This window comes from Dermacentor andersoni, chromosome 4 (assembly GCF_023375885.2).
Source record: "Dermacentor andersoni chromosome 4, qqDerAnde1_hic_scaffold, whole genome shotgun sequence".
Classification (NCBI taxonomy): Eukaryota; Metazoa; Arthropoda; class Arachnida; order Ixodida; family Ixodidae; genus Dermacentor; species Dermacentor andersoni.
The window spans coordinates 681,746-704,235 of record NC_092817.1 but is presented as its reverse complement, the minus strand read 5'-3'; the positions used below and the strand labels follow the sequence as shown (position 1 = coordinate 704,235).

Sequence of the window (22,490 nt, the reverse complement as noted above, 5' to 3'; positions counted from 1 at the left end):
AGAAGTAAAAGAGAAATAAAAATGGGTGAAAAAGACAACTTCTGCAGGTGAGATCTGAAGCCACATTTTTCACATCACGTGGGTGGTGCTTTGCTAATTGGGCAACCACAGTGGCCATCCTTCCGTCCACTTGCTTAGGTGTTTGTGTATGTTTACTAGTACAGGGGTTGCCCTGTGAATGTTTACAGTGTGTAAAGCGGAGGAGTGACTTTCACCTGCAGCAATTTTTGTTTTCACTTTCCCTTTACCTGAATACATAAGCCCTCATTCTAACAAAGTACTCCAGACCTTCACTGCCTTGGTTGGTAAATTTGCAGCCTGTATTTACAGTGTAGTCCAGTTATAACGATATCAAGAACAAAAAATCCGATCTTTATAACTGATCATTGCTGTATCTGGACTGCCGTAACACAGATACCTGCCGAAGATACCGTTGTAGCTCCGAAACTAAATTTGCCCATCTAACTAAAAAATAGACATTGTAGGAAGCAGGCTGTGTAAAAGAAAACATTTATTAATACCTGTAAATAGCTTGTCAATTCTTAGGCGTGCAGAAGTAGTCAGAAATCTGCATGTGCTTTAGCGAAAGTTTCTGATTCATAACCACAGTATGCATCGCATCCAGCTGCTGTGCAAATGCTGGCAGCAGTAACTTGGCATGTATGAAAGCAATGAGCAACTCGATCGATGACAGCAGAAATTAAATGAACATCGGGGTTGGTGTCAAAGACAAGGCATTGTGAATGTCCATCGTCGCTGCCGCTGCTGTGATCGCCTCCGTCACACAACGCTGCCATCTGTCGTGACAACAGTCACCCCCTCGGATATCTCTTTGCAGAATGATGCAGCCCTATCTGGACTCGGGAACTCCTCCATTGAAGCACTACCTGTTTCATCATCAGAAGCAATGTGCTTCCAGAGCTCAGTAATGTCAGTGACTTCTACTTGATTGGTTTGGCTCTGGCACACAAAGCCCACCTTTTCCTTTGATCGGCATGGTCACTGGTTCCTGCCTTTGTGATCGCGGTGCTCCCAGTTTTCACAATTGCCAATATCATTGACTGCAGAAGCTTGTACTTCTTTCAATGTTGCAGAGTTTTCAGTTTTGTCTCGTGCAACACAGTTTGGCGCTTTGTCTGAGGGCTCTTTGGCATCTGCTGTCACCCCGCTGCTTTGAGCCCATTGTGGCGGCGCATTTCCGCACTCGCTGAGAGAAAGCAATTATAGAAAGGGTGGATGCCGCTTCAATTTTTTTTTTGTCTGGACACGGAGCATGATTGTGGGCAGGGCAGATGCGAAGCAACTATCGCCATCTTGTGGCATGCGGCGCCAACTTGTGATACTATCTGTGGGTTTCGCAATCGGCACATGGGCAGGAGCGCTCTGTGCAGCAGATACAAACTCACGTAGTCAAACTTTTCACCTCGTCTTGGCATCGTTTGTGTAAGCGAACTTAGCAACGCAAATGTCATGATTATTCTGCATGGTAAACGCTGTCTAGATGGCACAATTTTAATCGTTATATCCGATATGCAGGAAGTAACATATCATTATAAATGTTTTTTTTTTCTCGTAGCCCTAATGCAAAGTTGATACTCTCATGTAGACTCATCATTATAACCAATATATTGTTATATGTGGGGTTGTTATAAGTGGACTACACTGTATTACAGATATGGACAGGAAGTTGACTTTGGAGTACACATGATTTTATAGAAGTGGAAGAGCTAAAGGAAAGTCATAGTAACGCTTGAACAAGAAAAACTGAAAATAAAGCACATTTTGAATAAAGTGATTTCGTTATAATGAGTGTTTTACTCTATTTATACACTCATATTAAACATAACAAATGATTTCTCTTGTGCTTTTTCTGGCTTACATGCCATGCTATAGAAAGAACATAAAAACAGACATGAACAAATGCCACTGCCAGCTGAAGTTATCTTGTGCAGAAAAAGAAAGGATATTTAGCAGGAAGTGAGCGCATTTGCATCTTACATCTATTATGGCTGTGTCATAGGTGATAGAAATTGTATACATGGATATAGTGGGGCCTCAGACAGGCTGTATTCTTGTTAAAGACAAAGATACTGTCGCCAACCGAGATGTTGCAGTGGAGCGCCAGGACCAGAGGGCCAGCATAGCAGGTTCTTATAACAGACTAGCACGTGCCGCCCAACTTTTTTTCGTCATCTTTTGCCATGCCAACCGAGGGCGCCAACCTTTAGCGTCTACGCGTAGCGGCGTCGGTGGGCGCTACATGTTTCCCGCCCAGACAGAATGACGAAATATACCTGTGGACAAAGTGGAGACGGGGCTATCTTGGTTACATGCATATCTGCAAATATTATAGCGACATCCACAAGGAACTCCATGAGAGGTGTCTCAAAGTAGGCCATTTTGATGCGGTCTAGACTACCTCTACGTGACCATTCAATGGGATGGTGGCGGACTTCGACATCTTGTGGAGGACACAGTATGGCCCTATGTAGGAGGGTGTAAGAGGTGCCTTTACAGTGGCTCGTCTGAGAAAAAAATGTGAGTCAAAGACACAAGGTCTGGATGCACAAAGATGCTGTGTTCTGAAGATTGAGGCGGGATGGGGTGCAGTTGCTGAATGCAGTCCTCTATGCATTGCACATCCTCTACGCAAAGTACTGTAGCGCCTGGGGCGAGGGGTCCAAAGGAACGAACAAGTCACCGGGAAGCTTCAGGGGGGGGGGGGGGGGGGGGGCACCATAGGCGAGTTTGGCCGAAGAACAGCCAAGATTGCGATGAATGACAGCGCATAGGAAGTTGGTCGACCCAGTGCTCCCAATTCAGGCACGCTCAGAGGGTTGCCTTGAGCTGGTGGAGCCGTTCAACCATGCCATTGGCACAGGTATGATATGCAGTGGTACAGCAGTGTTTAGCGTCAAGCAGGCAGTTGAGGGCCGTGAAGAGGGTACAGTCAAATTGCTGGCCGCGATCAGTGATCGCAATGTTGGGGCAGCCGAAGCGAGAAACCGATCCTGAAACGAAATCTTTGGCGACCATTTCTGCAGTGATGTCCTGAATGGGCTTGGCTTTGGGCCAACGGGTGAAGCAGTCAATCGTTGTTAGAATGTACTGGCAGTCGTGAGAGGGAAGAAGTGTTCCAACCAAATCAAGATGGACGTGATCAAAGCAACAGCCAGGTGGCAAGAAAGACTGTGTTGGAGTCTTCTTGTGGCAGGTCACGTTAGGGGTCTGGCATGTGAAGCACAAACATGCCGCACCACTGGCCAACATCGGTGCTAATGCTTGGCCAGACGTAGTGCTGTGTAACGAGGTGCTACGTGGCTCGGATGCTGGGATGGCAGATGTTGTGAAGGGATTGGAACTCTGCACGATGGAAGGCAACCGAAATTAAGGGTCGAGATGCAACCACTGACCTGTCACACCAGAGTGAGCCAGGCACAAACGGATGAGAAATGAGTTGTAGATGGAGGGAACAGGGATGGTCATACAGCGCTTGAAACTCAGGGCCTTCCATCTGTTTTCGAGCTAGACATTACCAGGCCACAATTGATGTAGAACTGCCGAGGGAGGTGATGTGGGAGAGTGCATCAGCCGCCTCCTTTTTGGTGCCTCTGATGTGCCAGATATCTGTAGTGAACTCTGATACATAGGCCAGTTGATGAAGCTCATGTGCGACGTACTTGGAAGAGCTTGTACAGAAGACATACACCTGAGGCTTATGGTCCGTTAGAACATAAAGTGGCTTACCCTTCAAAGAGAGCTAGAAATGCTGGATGATGGTGTAGATAGCGAGCAGCTCATAGCCAGAAACGCTGCAGTAAGTCTCAGCAGGTTCGAGCTTCTGAGAGAAGAAGCCCAGTGGATACTACTCGGAGTCAATTTACTGCTGGAGAACAGTGCTGATGGCCACATTGGAAACATCTACCATGATGTGAGTGCACACCTTAGTTCTTGGGTGGATGAGAAGCACCAAATCGGCAATGGCTTGTTTAGCAGCTCTGAAAGCAGCTTGAGCTTTGGAGACCAAGAAATCGCAGATGAGGAGCCCTTGTTCGTGCGAAGAAGGTCAGTCAATGGGTGCAGAAGCTCAGCGCAGTGCAGAATAAACTGTCAGGAGAAATTCACTAGGCCCAGGAACTCGTGAAGCTGGCGTAGGATAGTGGGTGCTGGGAAGTCTTGCATGACCTGGACGTGGGAGGGTAATAGACGAATTCCTAGCGGCGGGATGTGGTGACCCAGGAACTTGAGCTTGGAAGACCCAAAGACGCATCTCTGGGGATTGACAACCAGGCCAAATTATAGAAGTTCCCGGAGTTGAGCCTGATCTTATGGATTGGAACTCACAATGATGATGTTTTCGATGTAGGCAAATACAGCTGGGAGTCCATGTGTTACCTCGGCAACAAATCTTCGGAAAGTTTGAGCTGCACTGTGCAGCCCAGAGGGCATGCGCACATTTTCAAACAGGCCGAAAAATGTAGTAATGGCCATCTTCAGGATATCGGCAGGCTCAACAGGGATATGATCATAGGCCTTGACAAGGTCCACTTTACTAAAGATTTTGCATCCTTCCAAGTGGCCTGTCAAATCTTGAATGCGTGGAAAGTGATAGCTATCGTGGACAATGTGAGTGTCGAGCGCCTAGTTGTTTCCTCACGGACGCCAGTCACCCGGTGCTTTCTTGGGCACCAGATGAAGTGGGGAGGCCAAACTACTGGACAAAGGGCAAATAATACCTAGCTGGAGCATGTGCTCAAGTTCCCATTTAGCAATGACCAGACGCTCACTGAAGAGGCGGCGCCGACAAGCAGTGATGGGTGGACAATGCGTGACAATGTGATGGGTTACACTGTGCTTGGGTGACTGATTTAAATTGCAGGGCCTCGTCACCTCTGGATTCGAGGATGCGAGCGTATGGGCATGGTGGAATCAGCATGCAGATGCCAGTGGGAGCGACAGCTGACACAACTCCAGGGATGGAGAGTCACGTCTTGTTGTCAATCAGGCAACGGTGTGCACGCTGACATCGAGGTTGTAATGGGTTAGGAAGTCTGAGCTGAGGACAGGCTGATTGACGTCGGCTACAACGAAGACCCACCGGAACGTGCGCCACAGGTTAATGTCCCGAACCGAGAGGTTGCAGCAGAGCGCCAGGACCAGAGGAACAGTGAAATGTATTCGTCGACGAAGTGGAGACAGTGCTGTCTTGGTTACATGCAGTACCACGGATACGCCAGTGACATCCGTGGGGTGCTTCGTGAGAGACATCTGGAGCTAGGCTAATTAGGCAGTCTAATAAGACTACCTCTTCATGACCATTTAAAGGGACACTAAAGGCTAATACTAAGTTGACGTGGACTGTTTAAATACCATTCCAGAAACCTCACAACGCTCATTTTGTGCCAAGGAAAGACTTAGTTTATGAGAAAATTGCACCTGAAGGGTCCGAATACCTTTCTCTAAATTCAAATTTTCCACCACTCAACCGGGAAAGTGGTGACGTTGCATATGCCTATCGCCCTTTGCTGCCGTCAGTGAGTGACACGGCGACCGACAGATGGCGGTACCGAGCCATGACAGATAAAGTCAGAGCGAGCGGCAGATTCGCCGCTGCAGCTGCTTGTTGGTCAAGTTGCGTAGACCGTTCGGGCATCTCGCGACATCACATGGAAGTTTAATTCTCTGCTACTTGCGGTTTGTGCGAGTGTCACGAGCCAGCAAAACCAGCACAGCACTATGCGATAACTACTGAAACGCGAAAGTGTGGGCGGCGCGCAGTCGAGAGAAAACGAAACCGTTCGACCGCCCACATCGTTGCCAAGGGTAATTTCAATGAGTTCTTTTGTCTAAACATGAAATAGAACAGGACAGGTAGCATTTTTTTTTCATCTTATGATACAATACGAAATGTTAAATTAATGGAGATGAAGTGGATGAAAAAACAACTTGCCACAGGTGGGGAACGATCCCACAACCTTCACATTTCGTGTATGATGCTCTACCACTTGAGCTACCACGGCGCCGTTTCCCCATTCACTTTCTTGGGTATTTATGTTTCCTAGTAGAACTCTGGGAGTGTTAGCCAGCACCACCACTCGCAAACCTTGGTGGAGGATGTGGAACATCCTTTCTTCTGCAGGCGTCACGAGAACGTGATCTTTTTTGGGTGAAGGCAGCCAGTCAATAAACCCACACATGATACCTGTAGGCATCAATGTTGCCAGATTCGAGACCCTCGTTATGTAATAAACGAGAAGAAAGGGGGTTAACCGAGGGGCCCGATGTTTATTAGTCATATCATAAGAAGCCAACAAATACTGACACCAAGAACAACATAGGGGAAATTACTTGTATTTTATAAATGAAATAAAGAAACGATAAATTATGGAAATGAATATTGGGATTGTTCCCCACCTGCGGCAAGTTGTTTTTTCATATTTATGAAGTACAAGTAATTTCCCCTATGTTGTCCTTTGTGTTAGTGTTTGTTGACTTCTTATGATAAGACTAATTAAAATTGATCCCCTTTGTTAACCTCCTTTCTTCTCGTTTAATACAATACGAGGATGTTTTATGCAATTAGTTACTACTTAGATACTAGTGACAGAATTTAACTGAGGAGTGCTTTCATCATCGGGCAAGTGTTTGAATATTCCGGGGGAGTTGCTAATCATGTCGTGCATTTACCTCAATTTCTCTGTTATTAAGGCTCTGTTCGCGATAATATTGACGCCTTAGATATTCTCGAGCGCTAATCTATCACTTTAGCTTGACTCAATATTTGCCTTTAGTGTTCCTTTAATAGGATTGTGGCGAACTTCGTTATCTTTTGCCATGCCAACTGAGGGCATCAACCTTTAGCGTCCATGCACAGTAGCGTCAGTGGGCGCTACAATACCTATAGTCTGAGGCACTCTCTGCTTATAATACTTCGGTCCAGCAGTGCGCTTCCCAGCCCTCACCTTGACTCTTGCTATTCCATGGGCTCTAAGCACGAAATCGCCCAGCAACAAGCTTTCTAGACTCTAGCTTTGTTGTTTGTTTTCCTCATAGTGTTGTAAAAAAAGAAAAAGATAATACCCTTCAGATCACCTTGCTCATAAACAAAACACCATGTGACTTAAAAATGAAGGACTGAATATCACCTTAGGGTCATTTTTGTAACCCTAATACCTGTCTTGGTTAAATGCCCGGGAAAATACCTGCTCTGGTAATAAATTAGTTTCAACAGACTGGTAGTTGCTGCTTCAGTGGAGTTTTCATGTCAAAGTTTCCACATGCTGGAATTTCAGATGGGACTGCCTTCCTTTCTTCTCAGTCTAGTAACGGTTGTATGTTACGTGGCTTTGTTGGTAGCCCAGAGTCAAACCTTTCTGGTGGGCATTTTTATGACATGAGAAAGCATGCTTAACTTGACGTTTATTTCATGTTGTAATGTTGTCATTGTGCTTTGTCTTTCAGCTAGGACCACTAAAGCTCACCCAATGCAACTTACACTCGGACCAGACAACTTCAGGACTAAGTTTACAGCTGCGAGCTGTAAATGTAGCACAGTTCCTGCTGTCTCATGATGGGCCTTGGCTCCAGGTACAACCTACTGTCCTTTTATTTGGCGTGTGTGCTGTGAAAGCTGAAGACCTTCCTGAAATTGAACTTTTCAAACCATATGCTCTTTCATGACAACTTAAGTGAGCTTTCTTTATGGGCAACCTTCCTGTAATGTGTAGGGAACATATGACCTTCATTGTTGAATCACAGTTACATGAATTTAGCAGTAGCACCTAATCAATAATCAACATTCTAGTGCATTATATTTGAGTGAACAACAGACCAAAAAGATGCAGTAAATTGCTCCCATACATTTTGGAAGTGGCTCCCATCTATTTGACACTGGTCACGTATAGTCGAACCCCAAATGCAGTCAATGACTGATCTTTCGGACATGCCCGATAATTCAGACACCTTCGTAGAACCGCCACATGTTCCATAAAGCCAATGTACAGGAAGTCTGAAATTTCGGACATTGAAAGCCTTCATTGTTCAATTTTCCAGACCAGTTGTCGTAACCACAGGTCCACAACAGCATTTATCGAAGCCACCACCACTGCCAATTTATTATCTCGCAGCGTCGAACCAGCACTCTCGCACGCCGATCCACTGACAGCCGTAGCCACCGCTGCAATGCTAGGCTAGCTGCTTTGATATCAAAGTTCGCTACCAGGTACTCTTGCATGCCGATTCGCTGGCAGCTATAGCCACTGCGGCATTGCTAGGCCTAGCTGCTTCGACTACCGCTACCAAGCACTCTTGCACGCCGATCCACTGGCAGCCATAGCCACCGCGGCAATGCTATGGCCTAGCTGCTTCGACGTTCCCTACCAAGCGCTCTCGCACGCCAGTTCGCTAGCAGCCGTAGACACTGCTGCAGTGCTAGGCCAATCTGCTTCAACGTTCGCTACTGAGCACTCTCGCTTGCCGATTCACTGACAGCCGTAGACACTGCAGCAATGTTAGGCCTTGCTTCTTTGATCTTTGCTACGAGGTACTCTTGCATACAGATTCGCTGGCAGCCATAGCCACTGCGGCAGTGCTAGGCCTGTCTGCTTCAATGTTCGCTAATGAGCACTCTCACTCGCCGATTCACTGGCAGCCGTAGACACCGTAGCAATGTTAACCCTCTATTGCAGGAATTATGAAAAAGTCATTTTTTCAGCTTTCATTATTGATTGAAAGAACAAACACAAATACAAAAAGTTTCAGAGTTATAGCGACTGTAATAATAAAGATAAAGCTTTGTGCCACATATGGCACACCATGAAGATGGCCGAGCGCTCTTGCTGCCATGGGCGGAAAACAAAGCTTCACGGATGGTAGTCTTTTTAGTGCGATGTGTGGAATGAAATGAAACAGTTGTTTGCTGCGTTCAGGCATAGATGAATGTTGCACTTCCTCTATCTTACCGATGACTTGTTTGTGCAAGATGGCCGCTTACATCTTTGTTTCTTCAAATTCTGGCCAGTGGCTGACTTGGTCAGATCAGTCGTCTTTGGGTGGCATTGCGGCCGCTGGTTCCTTTGCTTTTTTGACTTGAACCTGGAATTCAATGTCTTGACTAGAAGTCCTTCCTGGTCGCTTGGTGGGTAGCCACTTGTTATGCGAGGTAAGGCATTCTGCAATTTCTGCTTTGAATTGAGCCAGCGGTAGTACTTGTTTCTTCCTAAGCTGCTCCTGCACCCTCCTGTACAATAGCCATGCTGTTACTACCAATAAGTCTAGCATAGGCATAAAAATTCGAAAGTGCCATTTCTTCGACCTGATATGTATGCGGTAAAGTCCAAGCAGTGAGTCCAGCAGGTCGACACCACCCATGTGCCTGTTGTGGACCTTTACTACGCTGGGGCAATCAATTTCGCGAAACACCTTGGCGAAGGTAAACCAGCGCTTAGTCTTTTGGACTGGATCTCTCCCAACAAAGCTAGACAGAAATGTCACGGCGCGGTTATTGTATCAAGGCACACACGATAACTCCACGTCATCTATCGCGCTTGTGAGTGCCTGTGAAGCACCTCGTCCTTTACATTTCAGTTCCTTTTCACTTTTCAGGCGACTGTTTGGTAGACGATTCGCCCTCACCATACCGATCGACAAAATTTCATCTTGTAATAGAGTGACCTGCAGCTTCGGGCTATTGAACAGATGGCAGCATGTTACCATATTTTGTCTTTCAAGTTCATACTGTGCCAAATATGGCACACACCGATTTCGGGTTCTCTGGTATAGTTGCAGACAAAATTGAGAAAACTAATAACTGCCTTGAATTGGTGAGACCAAAAAATATGCCAAAATAATTTTCCTATGTTTCTGCGGTCGAAATTTTCAGAGAAAGAAAAATACCAATTGCTCGTGTTTGCCCCCTCCGAGTTTCACGTCACTTCCCAAAATCTACTTCACCTCTGTTTTGCGTATCGCTCAAGAGATGGCAGCACTTGCCCATAATAAGTGTGCATAACTATGAGAATTACTCTGATGGTATCACATTCTCAACTGGGAATCTCACACACACGAAAGAAAATAGTAACCGGTATGTGCCAAATATGGGACGCCATGCCTTGCTGCTTCGATGCTCGCTACCAAGTGCTCTCGCATGCCTATTTGCTTCCAGCTGTAGACCCTGCGGCAACGCTATAGGCCCAGCTGCTCCTACGTTCGCTACCAAGTGCTCTCGCACTCAGATTCGCTGGCAGCTGTAGACACCGCGGCAGCGCTATTCCTAGCTGCCTCAACGTTCGCTACCAAGTGCTCTCACATGCCAATTCACTGGCAGCTGTAGACACCGCAACAACGCTAGGCCTATCTGCTTTGACATTGGGTACCAAGCATACCTGGTGATCCACTGGCAGCCTCAGCCACGTTGGTGGCACTATAGGCCTAGCTGCATCAAAGTTGGCCACTGAGTGCTCTCACATACCAATTTGCTGTCAAGCAATAGCCAATGCAGCCATGCCCATGAAACACAGAAGAGGCTAATTGATGTTTAAAAGATGTCTTGAATGGAGAATTCAAAATAGTAATGGTCTTGATCAAGACATTTTTGAGTTGTGGACGTCTAAAGGTACTAAGTTCTGCTATTGTTACGCTAAATATTGGTTAATGGACATCTTCACAAGAACAACTCAAAACTTTTATGAGATATTGCAAAAAATTTTTTGGCAGCATCTGCAGTAACACAAAACACAAGGGATGTCTACAGTTACAATTCATTATTAAAATAGGCACGGACATCAGAAGAAAGTTTATATTGTTGGATAGTGGTACACAGGTAGTTCTTCCAGATGTAAACTGTTCTTTCTTTCGGAAGTGCCTGCAGTGTGGAAATATTGTTGCATAAGTTGATATAATTTATTAAGTAATAAGTAATTAATAATATAAGTAATATAATATAATGCATTGTTGATATAATAAATTATATCAGGGAGACATTTTACCAAGGATGCTGCAGTTCAGGCATTAATTACATGCTCGTTTCAGAGACAGGTAACAGATAAGCACGACACCAGTGTACAAATCACAATGCTGTGCTACAATGAATTCCTAAAGAATAGATGGTTCACACCTGGAAAAACGGTCTGCACGTCACTCTATCTGTCAATATAAACATTTCTTTCTGATGTGCATGAATCGTTTCATAGGCTTGGAAAGTCTTAATTTTTTTCGGGGGTGGGGAGGCTGGTGCCCGACCACCTTTCCGAATCCCATATCCGCGCGCGCCCGCACGCACGTGCGCACGCACATCTCTTGTAAACGTGTTCATTAGCCACCAGCGGTTGGGCTGTCCGTCAGCACAGTGCACGGACTCTCAGCATGAGCGGTGTTCCCCGAAAACAGCGCTGGAGAGCGTGACCCACTAGAAAGTGCTGGAGAGGATGGCCCACTATAGTCTTCCTCTCCTTCGCTACAATTACCCCTGGGAATGAAAAGAGGCTGGCGACCTAACAGCTCCTCACTATTAGTGCATCGTAGTACGGCTTGAGGTGATCAACATTGACAATGTCTCGTCCACGATGGCGCATGTCTGAGCACTGTTCAATGGGTTTGATCACGTAGTTAACGGGGGGATGCGTGCTCAACGATACGTTATGACCCTTCATACTTGGGCAGTAGTTTTGAAGAGACACCAGGTGCAGCAGAAGGAATGGAAAGTCAAACAGGCGCTCCAGGAGGGAAGGTGGATGCAGAAGGGGTGTCACCGCGAGTGCTCTTCTGGCGCTGTTGGTCATTGGAGGTAAAGGCCCACGTGAGATTGCTGCAATCTTCAGCATGTCTTGCAGTGTCAGAAATGGGCACACATTCAGATGCATCCGGCCGGTATGGTAGAATTGTGTCGATGGTCTGTGACTGGTGCCTACCTTATAGTAAAGAAAAGGGGGGAAAGCCGGTGGTGCTCTGAATCGCGGTGTTGTCTGCGTAGGCTACGAAGGGCAGAATGACGTTCCAATTGGTGTGGTTGGAGGCGACACACATTGCAAGCATGTTGCCGAGCGTACTGTTGAAGCGTTCTGTAAGGCCATTGGTTTGAGGATGGTATGTCGTGGTTGTGTGGGGAACAATGTAGCGCTCTTTAAGAATGGCTTCAACTACTTTGGATAGGAAGACACATCCGCAATCACTGAGCACTTCCTCAGCTCGTCCATCATGCAGGATGAATCGATGAAGCAGGAAGGAGGCAACATCATGTGCCTCCTTCAGTACATGATGTGGAGGCACATGAAGCAGGGTGGTAGTTTTGGTGTATCGCGTGACAGGGTCAACCGCCACAATGGCCCAGCGGCATTTAGCCGATGTCAGGGTAAGGGGCCCATACAAATAATGCTGATGCGCCCAAATGGCTGGGCAGGGCAAGGTAAAGGTTTCAGACTGGCTGGTGAGAGGAGGGTGGCAATTTTTGGCGCTGACAATCGGGGCAAGAGAAAACGAACTTCTGAACGTAGCTGTACATTGCTTGCCAGTAGTACCGCGGTCGAAGGCACTGATAAGTTATGAAAACTCCCAAGTGTGCAGACTGCGGATTGGCGTAGAAAGCTGCGCATGTGTTGGAATGGAGGCTGCGAGGTACTACTAATAGCTACTGGTGCTCGTCGGGGTGATAGTAATTGCATCGGTGAAGCAGGTGGTTGTGAATGGCGAAAGGGTGAGCTTGATGATGCAGCGTACGAGTGGTTGTAGGTGCTGATGCACCAGAAAGCAAGTTTATAAGAGAACTAATCCGATGGTCCTTGTGCTACTCGGTCGCGATTGCGGTAAGGTTGAGCGATGAAACGGTAAAGTGGGATAGTGAGCAGCAGGCATTGTCATCAGGCAAGGGAGAGTGCGAGAGGGTGTCGGCGTCAGGATGCAGGCATCTGTAGCGGTACAGCACGCGGCTATCACAGTCCTGCAGGTGATGTGCCCATCGGGCAAGACGGCTTGAGGGATCTTTCAAGGACAGCCAACATAGTGCATAGTGATCCATGACTATATCAAATGGACGGCGATACAAATAAGGCATGAACTTGGTGAGAGCCCAGATGATGGCCAGGCATTCTTTTTCTGTCACATTGTAATTGGTGTCAGCTTTCATAAGCGTACGGCTTGCATGAGCCACAACATATTCAGGAAACCCCTATTTGCGCACGGCAAGAACAGTGCCGAGACCAACTCCGCTGGCATCTGTGTGCTTCTCGGTAGGGGCTGTCGGGTTGTAATGGTGCAAAATTGGTGGAGACGTTAGCAAACGACTGAGCTTTGTGAAGGCCTCGTCGCACTTGGACAACCACGAAGTGAGGGGCACATTGCGTCTAATTGGCTTCGTCAGGGGCGATATGCGCCGCAGGGGCGTCTGTGTGAGCAGGCGTTTGGTGTGTTGTGACACCACGTACCTGAGCACACGAGGGTTTGAACCTTTTGTGTGTAGCCGTGCGCGGCTTAGCCATGTCCGGGGAAAGGGGGATCCTGGGGGTTGAGCCGATGCAGGGTGTTTGGACCTTTAAGGCCCCCTGGTGGAGGCAACACACCTCTTTGGCCTCAGCCTCACATAGACGACACCTCCAGAATGACCCGCCTGGGGGAAATTGGCAGTCGCCTTTTCCTGTCCACCTCTTCAATCTTCGTCTATCAATCACTTTTAATCTTTCCTGTCCTCTCCTCACGTATAACTTCCGAGATTCCTGGTGGCAAAGGTTAACCTTGTGTGGCTAGCCAGCCTTGGTTATGCTGTATTTGGTTATAGCAGCGATGTACGGCTGGCGCAAATAGGGTTTCTCTTGAAGGAACTTCTGTCATGTCCTCCTGTAGGGCTCCATGGTGGGTGGTCGGCATCGCGGCCGAAAACCCCATCTACACTCATGGAAAATGCTTTCCCTAAACTCCCTGATCACCCTCAGAAACAAGGGCACACCGAAGATGTCTTCTATTTTTTCGGACACCAAATCGAGAACTCCCCCATTTCCACGTTATTCACGCTGAAAAGTCAGACAAATCAGTGCGAGCCATTTCACCGTTCCTTGTTTCAAAGTACTTGACTGATGTTTTTGGTCCAAGTTACAAGGCGTCGAGGATGGCAAGCAGTGACCTCCTCTTGGAGCTCCATGATCAGAAGCAATATGAGAAACTACCGAAACTAGTGTCACTTGGGGCAACCCACATAACAGTAACCTCGCACCGTACTATGAACACCACCCTCGGTGTTGTGTCAGACAATTTGCTTGAGCTGACTGAAGCTGAACTCTTGGAAGGCTTCAGGGAACAGAATGTCATAAATGTTAAACGAATTAAGATGAGGAGAGAGCGAGGCATAGCGCCCGCGGAGCATTGGCAAACCTGAAGCGAGTGAGTACGGAAGCCTTGTGAGTGGTCCAAATTTCTTATGTAAATAGTTTCTTCTATCTCTTTGACTCTGATGAAGTCGCAGCTCTGGGAGCCGGGTGGCCACGGGCCACGGGTGCCGCTACGGGCTGACTGGTATTGCGGCCTGGCACCGGGCGCTCCCACACCGTCTGGGACGCCGTCAACACGAATGCTGTGTGCACCGAGCGGGTTAGGACCACCTAACAGAGCTGACGTCTCCTCATGGCTGTCTGTTTCGCGCCCATTTTGGGTGTTGTTTTTTTTGGATGCCGGTTGTCATCAGGGTAGGGGTGCTTTAGGCCTAAGGGTTTACGAAGCTGCCTGTCGCACGTGGAGGGACACAACCTGGTGGACCGTGGCATTGAGGTGTTGCACTTTGCTTCCCTCATCCTAGTTAGCCTTGCACAAATTGAAATTACTCGTTTGACTCAAGGAAGCGAGCTTGGCTCACATAACCTTAGCATCTGGGTAGCCACCTGGTCTGTAGTCTATGTAAGGTGCAATAAATGCCCTTGTGATTGTTTACACTACTGTGTTGTTGTTGCTTAATCCCAAGAGCACGGCTGAGAACACCACAAGACATGGACTGATGGCGGGCGTTGTAATGGATCTTTGCAGGCCTCCAGAGTTTGGAGGCCTGCAATGCAACGGGCTTCTTCTGCTCGGCACAATGTCTCAGCCACCAAAATTTCCACGTATAGTGTAAAAGGAAGAATCATGTCGAGACAGCTGCGAGGAGAGTGAGCGTAGAGCAGATAAAATGGAGGGTACTCTGCGGTCTCGTGCTTCGCGGTCTTGTAAGTGTAAGTGATATAATGTACTACATTGTTCTAGTTTATCTGCTTGGAATCGACATAAATGGATAACATGTTCGCAAGAGTCTTGTTCGTGCGCTCTACAAGTTAATTGGTCTGCAGGTGATATGGAGTGGCATGGCGGAACTAGCAGGCCGATAGATGCAGGATCGTCTCAACGACGCCAGCGATGAACTGACACCTGCAGTCACTGATGATGACTCGTGGAGGACCGTGGTGTAGAATTACAAAGCGAAGCATAAATTGAGATACATGGAGGGCTGTTGCTGCAGGTATTGCTGCAATTTATGCATAGCACATCATATGGTCGACACAGACGACTACCCATCGATTGGCATTGTTTATTCGCAGAAATGGACGGAGGATTTCAACACCAACAGCCTCAAAGGGAGAGTTACGAGGCAGTATAGGATGAAGAGGACCTGGCGGCGTAGTCGTGGGACGCTTGTGACGTTGGCATTGTTTGCAACCCGACACATATTCCTCTGTGTCTTGTCGCATCTTGGGCCAGTAGAACCTTTGCTGGATGCAGTGAAACATTCAGGCAAATCCCATGGGGCCTCAGGTTGCGTCGTCGCACGCGAAGTGAAGAACGGGGAATTAACTTGAAGCAAAGCGCAAAAAATCGCAAGGAAAAGAGAAGGAAACGAAGACAAAGTGCTACTAACAACTGAATTTTTATTGCTCATGGTTACCACATATATACCATCTTACAACAGGTCAATATTGCAACATAGATTTCTTTCCGGCATAAACATCCGCTACAGGCCACTGCCGTGATAGAAACAAGATTTTTTTTACAGCGACACAAATGGGCAACTTACACATTTATTATTTCTAATCATTTCAAATGCCTCGATGACTTCCCTAGTGACTGGGTTTCTAGATATCACTTTTGATTTGTCAAACAAGGGTTTAGAGCCACAACGCGAGCAGTGCACGGCTAGATGACTGCTTGCCTCCACCATGCCTCCACCAGTGTGCAATGGGGTACGTCTAGGGACTTCACCTCCATCAGCTGTGCAGGCTGGTTTCCCGGTGGTGGAGATGAAGGCCGCGGCCTCGGCCGTGGAGGCGGTGACCGTCTCCTGGCGCTGCCATCTCCATCGCTGGCGCGTAGTAGGTGGCATTACACTTCGCACAGAGGTGGAAGAGCCACTACAGGCATTCACCCGGTACACGGGCTACTGGGCAGTTAGATGCGAAGGCCGGCAGGTGTAATCGGGCCATTCGCTTCACAGTGAAAATGCCGCAGACCACTCGGATTGTGTCGTATGTGGGCGACGTAGCATAGGGCAGAACCAGGCGATGTGTCCACGAACATCACACTGGTAGCACAGGGCATTCACATAGCATACCAAAAGTTGCGGTATCGTGAGTGTGCTCGGCACACTGTTCCCACTCTATAACGAAAGGAGACGGTTGGCTGTTGTAGCTGTAACTGTCATGGGGCGCATAAGGTGGCTCGATGTTAGAGGCCATAGGTAGTGGAACCCTCAGCTGAGGTCCTCGGTTGAAGTAGCTGCGCTCGTCGAAACTTTCAGCATTGTTAGTTCTGGATGGCATATTAGACTGCGTGTCTCTAGCTTGCACAGGAACAAAAGCATGCCGAAGTAGTTCCTGGCATACAATGAGACGAATGGTGGAGGAAGGGTCAGCAGGTAGTGAATCATGGCATACATCGACGGTGGCAGCCATCGTGACATTGGCGAGACACCCAAACTTCAAAGTGATGCGACGTATTTTAAGGGCCTCAAAGGTTTGACAGTGATTAATCATGTCAGCCACTGATTCCAGACTCTCCTTGCCGATGAAGAAGTGATAAACATCCTCAGCAATACCTTTGAGAATATAGCCCACCTTGTCTCCTTCTGCCATGTGGGCATCCACCGACTTGCACAACTTCAGTATCTCTTCAATGTAGGTTCTGCAGGTCTTCCCTGTGACTTGAGCCCTCTGCGACAACGTCTGTTCCACATGTTTCTTCTTCGTTGCTGGGTCTCCAAAACATCTCTTAATTTCCTCCACAAATAGTTCCCAGGTTATCAAAGTGTCTTCATGGTTCTGAAACGATGCCAACGCAATGAAATCAAGGAACAACCCCACATTAGACAACTGGCTAGCAGCATTCTAACCGCTGGATCGGCTCACCTGCTCATAGTGGCTGAGCCACTCACCTACGTCATCACCGGATTTACCTATCAAGGTCCGTGGCTCCCTGTAGGGGTAAGGAGTGTGGGGATGCGCAACTCTCACGTGTCCCCTGATATGTTGTTTTTCCCGCAAAGCTTCCGTCTCTTGCAGTGCGGCTACGCCGCGTGGCCTGGGGCCCGCGGCGGTCGGCGTGGTTGAAGCGCAATACGAGACATGGCGCGAGTGTTGCGCTGCTAACACTGCCTCATGGCAGGGTTACTTGGGGGCGCAAGAGAGAACACGCTTTCTCTTGGGTTGCGGGCCGGCAAGCGCCGCAAACGTCCCACGCGTGCGCCGATCCATGCTTCTGCGAGACCATCTCGCGTGGCCTCCTTCGAATGCGCCACCGTTCGCGGGACCGTACGCACGAACGACCAGGCGTTCGGATCCAGCATGGGGCGAACATATTCGCTCGCTATCCGTCGTGGTGAGTCGGACTTCTTAGATTTGTCGCGCGTCCGTCGGCATGTTTTGTGGATAGAATCTCGGCTGGCGGGCATTGATCTATGAAAGGTGCAATAAATGCCCTTGTGATTGTTTGCACTACTGTGTTGTCGTTCCTTTGTCCCAAGAGCACTGGAGGAGAACCACAGGAGATGATGCCCTTGTGGACGGTTGCTGGGTGTCACGTCTGGTATGTAACTAATAGTGGCTTCCGATGAACACACATAGGTTTCCTTTGTCGGGTGTATGACATTTTTTTAAATTTTTTAATGAACTTTTATTCACGTTGCAGACATTCCCAGAACTGATTCACCGTCATCTAATAGTGTTCTGAAAAAGTCCAGTGAACATTTAGTCTTTATTTGTTTGTATTTCACTTATGTTGAGCCATACCCAGTATGCTCAGAAATTTGTATCTTCTGCTCTAAAACAAACAATTCTGACTCCAAACCTACTCCAGTGTGCCAAATTTGCTGCTCCCAGAGCTGCTCCAAAATTCCTTCGCCACTTCCATCTCTGCAACATGATCTGCATGCCCATAGTGGCTAATGAGCCCGATCTTTGCAATTCACGAAATCTGTGCTGCTTTTGTTGCCTTTTCCTCTTTCCGTGTCATGTTATAATTTCCATCAATCTTGTTGACCTGGACGAACCTTTGACCCACAAAGGTAGTCCCGGCTGATGTGGTGTCTTTCTGCATACTGCGGCATTTGGGCACTGTGTGTTGAATCCCCATGTTATGGTCCCTAGAATATATACTCTCATAGGGCCGACGTCAAGGAGCACTCGCAGTGGAAGACTTTCCTACTGCGTCAGTCGAGGCAACTGAAGTGGACGCAATGAACCTACATGAACCGCCTGAGTTCCTGCCGACGCCAGGGAAGCCCGCCATTCCTTGGACGCAGTGGCACCGCCTTTTCAAGAATTATCTCCTGGCATCGGGGAGCGACGCCCACCCACCTGCACGTCGTAAACCTTTGCTACTGCAATGTTTGGGTACTGAAGGCCAACGCTTGTACTATGCATTGCTGGAGAAGAAACTGTCGACGCCGCATGCAGAAGAAAAGGATAAAGGCGGCATGAGCGAGAAGTACGATGCAGCAGTAGCTACGTTGGACGCTTACTTCACTCCTAAAACGAACGTCGTCATGGAGCAGCATAGGTTCGGACAGCGCTTCCAACTGCCTGGGGAGACAGCAGCAGCATTCGTCACGGCGTTACGCAAGCTGGCATTGAGTTGGGACTTTGGTGAGCAAGTTGATGATTTCATTCATGACCAACTTGCAGTGAAATGAGAAACCATGTTCTTCGGGAACGCCTACTTCTAAAAGGCACTTCGCTTACTCTTGAATGTGTGCTGACTATTGCGAACAATATTGAAGAAGCTACGAAATACTCGCTTGAGCTGCAGTCATCCGCTGCGAGCATTCAAAAGGCGGAAAAACATCGGATTCCATGCCGTACAGAATCGCGATTACCGCTACAGAAGCGGCACAAGGCTTGTTTTCGTTGCGGGTCTTCGCAGCTTCTTGCAGATTACAAGAAATGCAAGGCGCAGAATAAAATATGCAGCAAATGTAGCAAACCAGGCCATTTTCAGTGTGTCTGTAAGAGCGGCATGCCAAACGAGCAGGCCCTCGTGGTCCTAGAAGTCAATATCTGCAGTACATCAGGCGACCTCAACGTCTTGCTTCTCGCGCGTTCGAGCAAAGCAGGAATACACATCCGAGTCCTCATGCAAGATGTACCCATACGTTTCCTTGTAGATACGGGCTCTGCTGTCTTGATTCTGTCCACCGTCACATATTCAAGGTTGAAATGTCTTTCCATGCAGCCGTCATCAGCATCACTTTACGATTTTTTTAGGCACAGGATAAGCACAGAGGGGTGTTTGACAGTGCCAGTTGTCTTCCAGGGTTGACATGCCGACATACTTTTCTACATTGTGAACGATGTCACTGACATCCTCGGCATCACCACTATCGAAGCACTGCGGCTACACACTAACGGTATGTCATTCCAATGCACCCACATTACGAAAGTGCCACAAGGCCTTGATCCGGAACTGTTTTGTCAGTTTTTGCACTTGTTTGATGAAAAATTAGGTCTGTCAAAAAGTTTTGTTCATAAGGTCAAGATAAGAGAAGGAATCACGCCTGTCGCTGCTAAGTTATGGTGCATGCCATTTTCGGTGCGAGATCCGGTACGTGAAGAGCTGCAGCGCCGCCTTCAGCATGATGATGTCATAGAAAAGGTTGATGCGTCTGAATGGGTGTCACCAATTGTAGTAGTTGCAAGGAAAAGCGGAAAGATAAGAATGTGTCGATCTGCGTGAACCAAACAAAGCGATTGTTGTTGACAAATTTCCGCTGCCACGCACGGAAGAACTATTGCACAAACTTCACGGTGCAAGGTATTTTTCCAAGATTGATTTAGCAGCCGCCTACCACCAAGTCCTGCTGAGTCCTGAAAGCAGGGAATTGACTACCTTTATCACCTATAGTGGATTATACAGATTCCAACGCACCTGCTTCGGCCTTGCATCGGCAACGTCTGCCTTTCAGAAAATGAGGGTCACTATTTTGCAGGACTGCGAAGACATTTTGTGCTAGATCGATTATCTCCTTGTGTATGGAAGCACATGTGAGGAACACTTCGAGAATGTGAAACAAGTCTTGCATGTGATTGCAAAGTCTGGATTGAAGCTGAATGACAAATGCATTTTCAATGTACAAGTAATAGACTTCCTTGGTCACAGGATCAGTCACAAGCGAATAAGCCCTTTATAATAAAGCGACATCGACGCCTTCGAGGCTGCACCGGCACCAACAAATATTGGCACTTATGGGGATGTGCGACTCTCACGCATCCCCTGATATTTTGTTTTCCCGCATAGCTCCCGTCTCCTGCAATCCGGCTTTGCGGCGCGGCCTGATGCCCGCGGCAGTCGGTCTGGTTGAAGTGCAGTACGAGAAATGGCGCGAGTGTTGCGCTGCTAACGCCGCCTAACAGCAGGGTTACTTGGCCGTGGAAAGGAGAATGCTCTTTCTCTTTCGTTCGGGTTCTGCAAGCTGCGCGGACGTTCCGCGCATGCGCCGATCCATGCTTCTGCGAGACCGTCTCGCGAGGGCACCTTCGAATGCGCCACCGTTCGTGTGACAGTATGCGCGAATGACCAGGCATTGGGATCCAGCATGGGGCGAACATATTTGCTTGCTATCCGGTCGCGGTGAGTTGGACTTCCGCGATTTGTCGCGCGCCCATCAGCATGTTTTGTGTATAGCAACTCGGCTAGCAGGCATTGATCTAGGAAAGGTGCAATAAATGCCCTTGTGATTGTTTGCACTACTGTGTTGTCGTTCCCTTGTCCCAAGAGCGCGGGTGAGAAACCCGCACACTTTGCGCTCATTCTTGGGCATGGTGGGCTATTATGCCAAGTTTGTGCCTGATTATGTAATGCTTGTCGAGCCTCTTTGCGAGTTGCTGCGTAAGAATATCCCATTCACTTGGAATGATGCGACACAAGTTTGTTTCGAGCAGCTGAAAAGTTGCTTGGCCACAAGATGCTTACAGCTATTTGATCCTGCGGGTGACGTTATTGTCGTACAGATACCTCGTTCATTGGATTGAGAGCGGTGTTGCAGCAGACAAGAAATGATGAGCTTGTAACGATTGATTTTGCTTCTCGAAGCCTTGCCCCACAGGAACAGAAGTATTCTGTTCCTGTGGGGCAACTGGCACTCCGGGGAACTGGAGGTCCTTGATTGTTTGTGGGCATGCAAACATTGGAGAGTATACCTTTGTGGTCGTCCATTCACATTGTACACCAACCACCAGGCTCTGGTCACACTCCTGTGTGCAAAAGGAGTAGGTCGACGTCTGTTCCGGATTGCAAGGTGGCACGCCAGGCTGATGGCATAAAACTTTACTATTGAATTCCAGAAGGGTGACAGGAATACTTGCTGATGCTCTTTCAAGCATGCCCCTCCCAGGTCATGTGAAGGAAGAAGAGAGAGAGGAGAGCATTTGTGTTTTCTCAACTTGCGTTACTTATGCGGAGTTTTTCGTTCAAACAATGCGGTACTGTGGTGTCTGGCTCAGACCAGACGCATGACCCTGGACCACGCAAGCGCAGTATGCAACTCTCCCCTTTATTCGTCACAGTAAAGCCACTTATATAGGAAATCATATTGAATGACGATGACAATATGTACACTGAAAGAAACGAAACTGAACCAATAAAGGATACAACATCGCCTCCCGCTTGAAAATACAACATAGTAATTTGCAACAACCAAAATAACACGAACTAAGCACTTATTGTTCAGATAAAGAAAACCCAAATCTTTCGACAGGTCGGCGTACCCTAGTGCTGCGACGCAAAGGTTGCTCCACCGAATCCTCTAAAGGAGCGACCACTTCTTCATTAACTTCAGCCCTTGTTTCCGGCGATCGCAACAGTTCACCCTGTTCAGCGTCTGCGCGGCTTTCAGCCCCAGCGGTACCCGAGTAGTCATGAGGCAATTCCCATGCCCATTGTTCTGTTGTCTGCGATTGATTGCAGGGAAACCGAACTAGTTTAGACGCGTTCCAGCGACGACCGTTGCTCATCAAAAAGCTATTTTTGCCTTTTCTGCTGACAATCTTGAAAGGTCC

The 22,490-nt window shown here is 48.0% G+C and overlaps 1 protein-coding gene across 6 annotated transcripts in view; it reads left to right on the top strand.

The window, feature by feature from the left end:
* tweek (transmembrane protein KIAA1109 homolog tweek) overlaps positions 1–22,490 on the top strand; it is a 647,796-nt gene that overhangs the window by 193,319 nt on the left and 431,987 nt on the right. For all 6 annotated transcript variants that reach the window (XR_008613545.1, XR_008613544.1, XM_050182732.3 and 3 more), the window contains exon 18: positions 7,462–7,587. Coding sequence is in view for 4 of the 6 variants with exons in the window: in XM_050182732.3 (XP_050038689.2) it covers positions 7,462–7,587 (126 nt within the window). In the remaining 2 variants the exon portion in view is untranslated. The remainder of the gene's footprint in view (positions 1–7,461; positions 7,588–22,490) is intronic.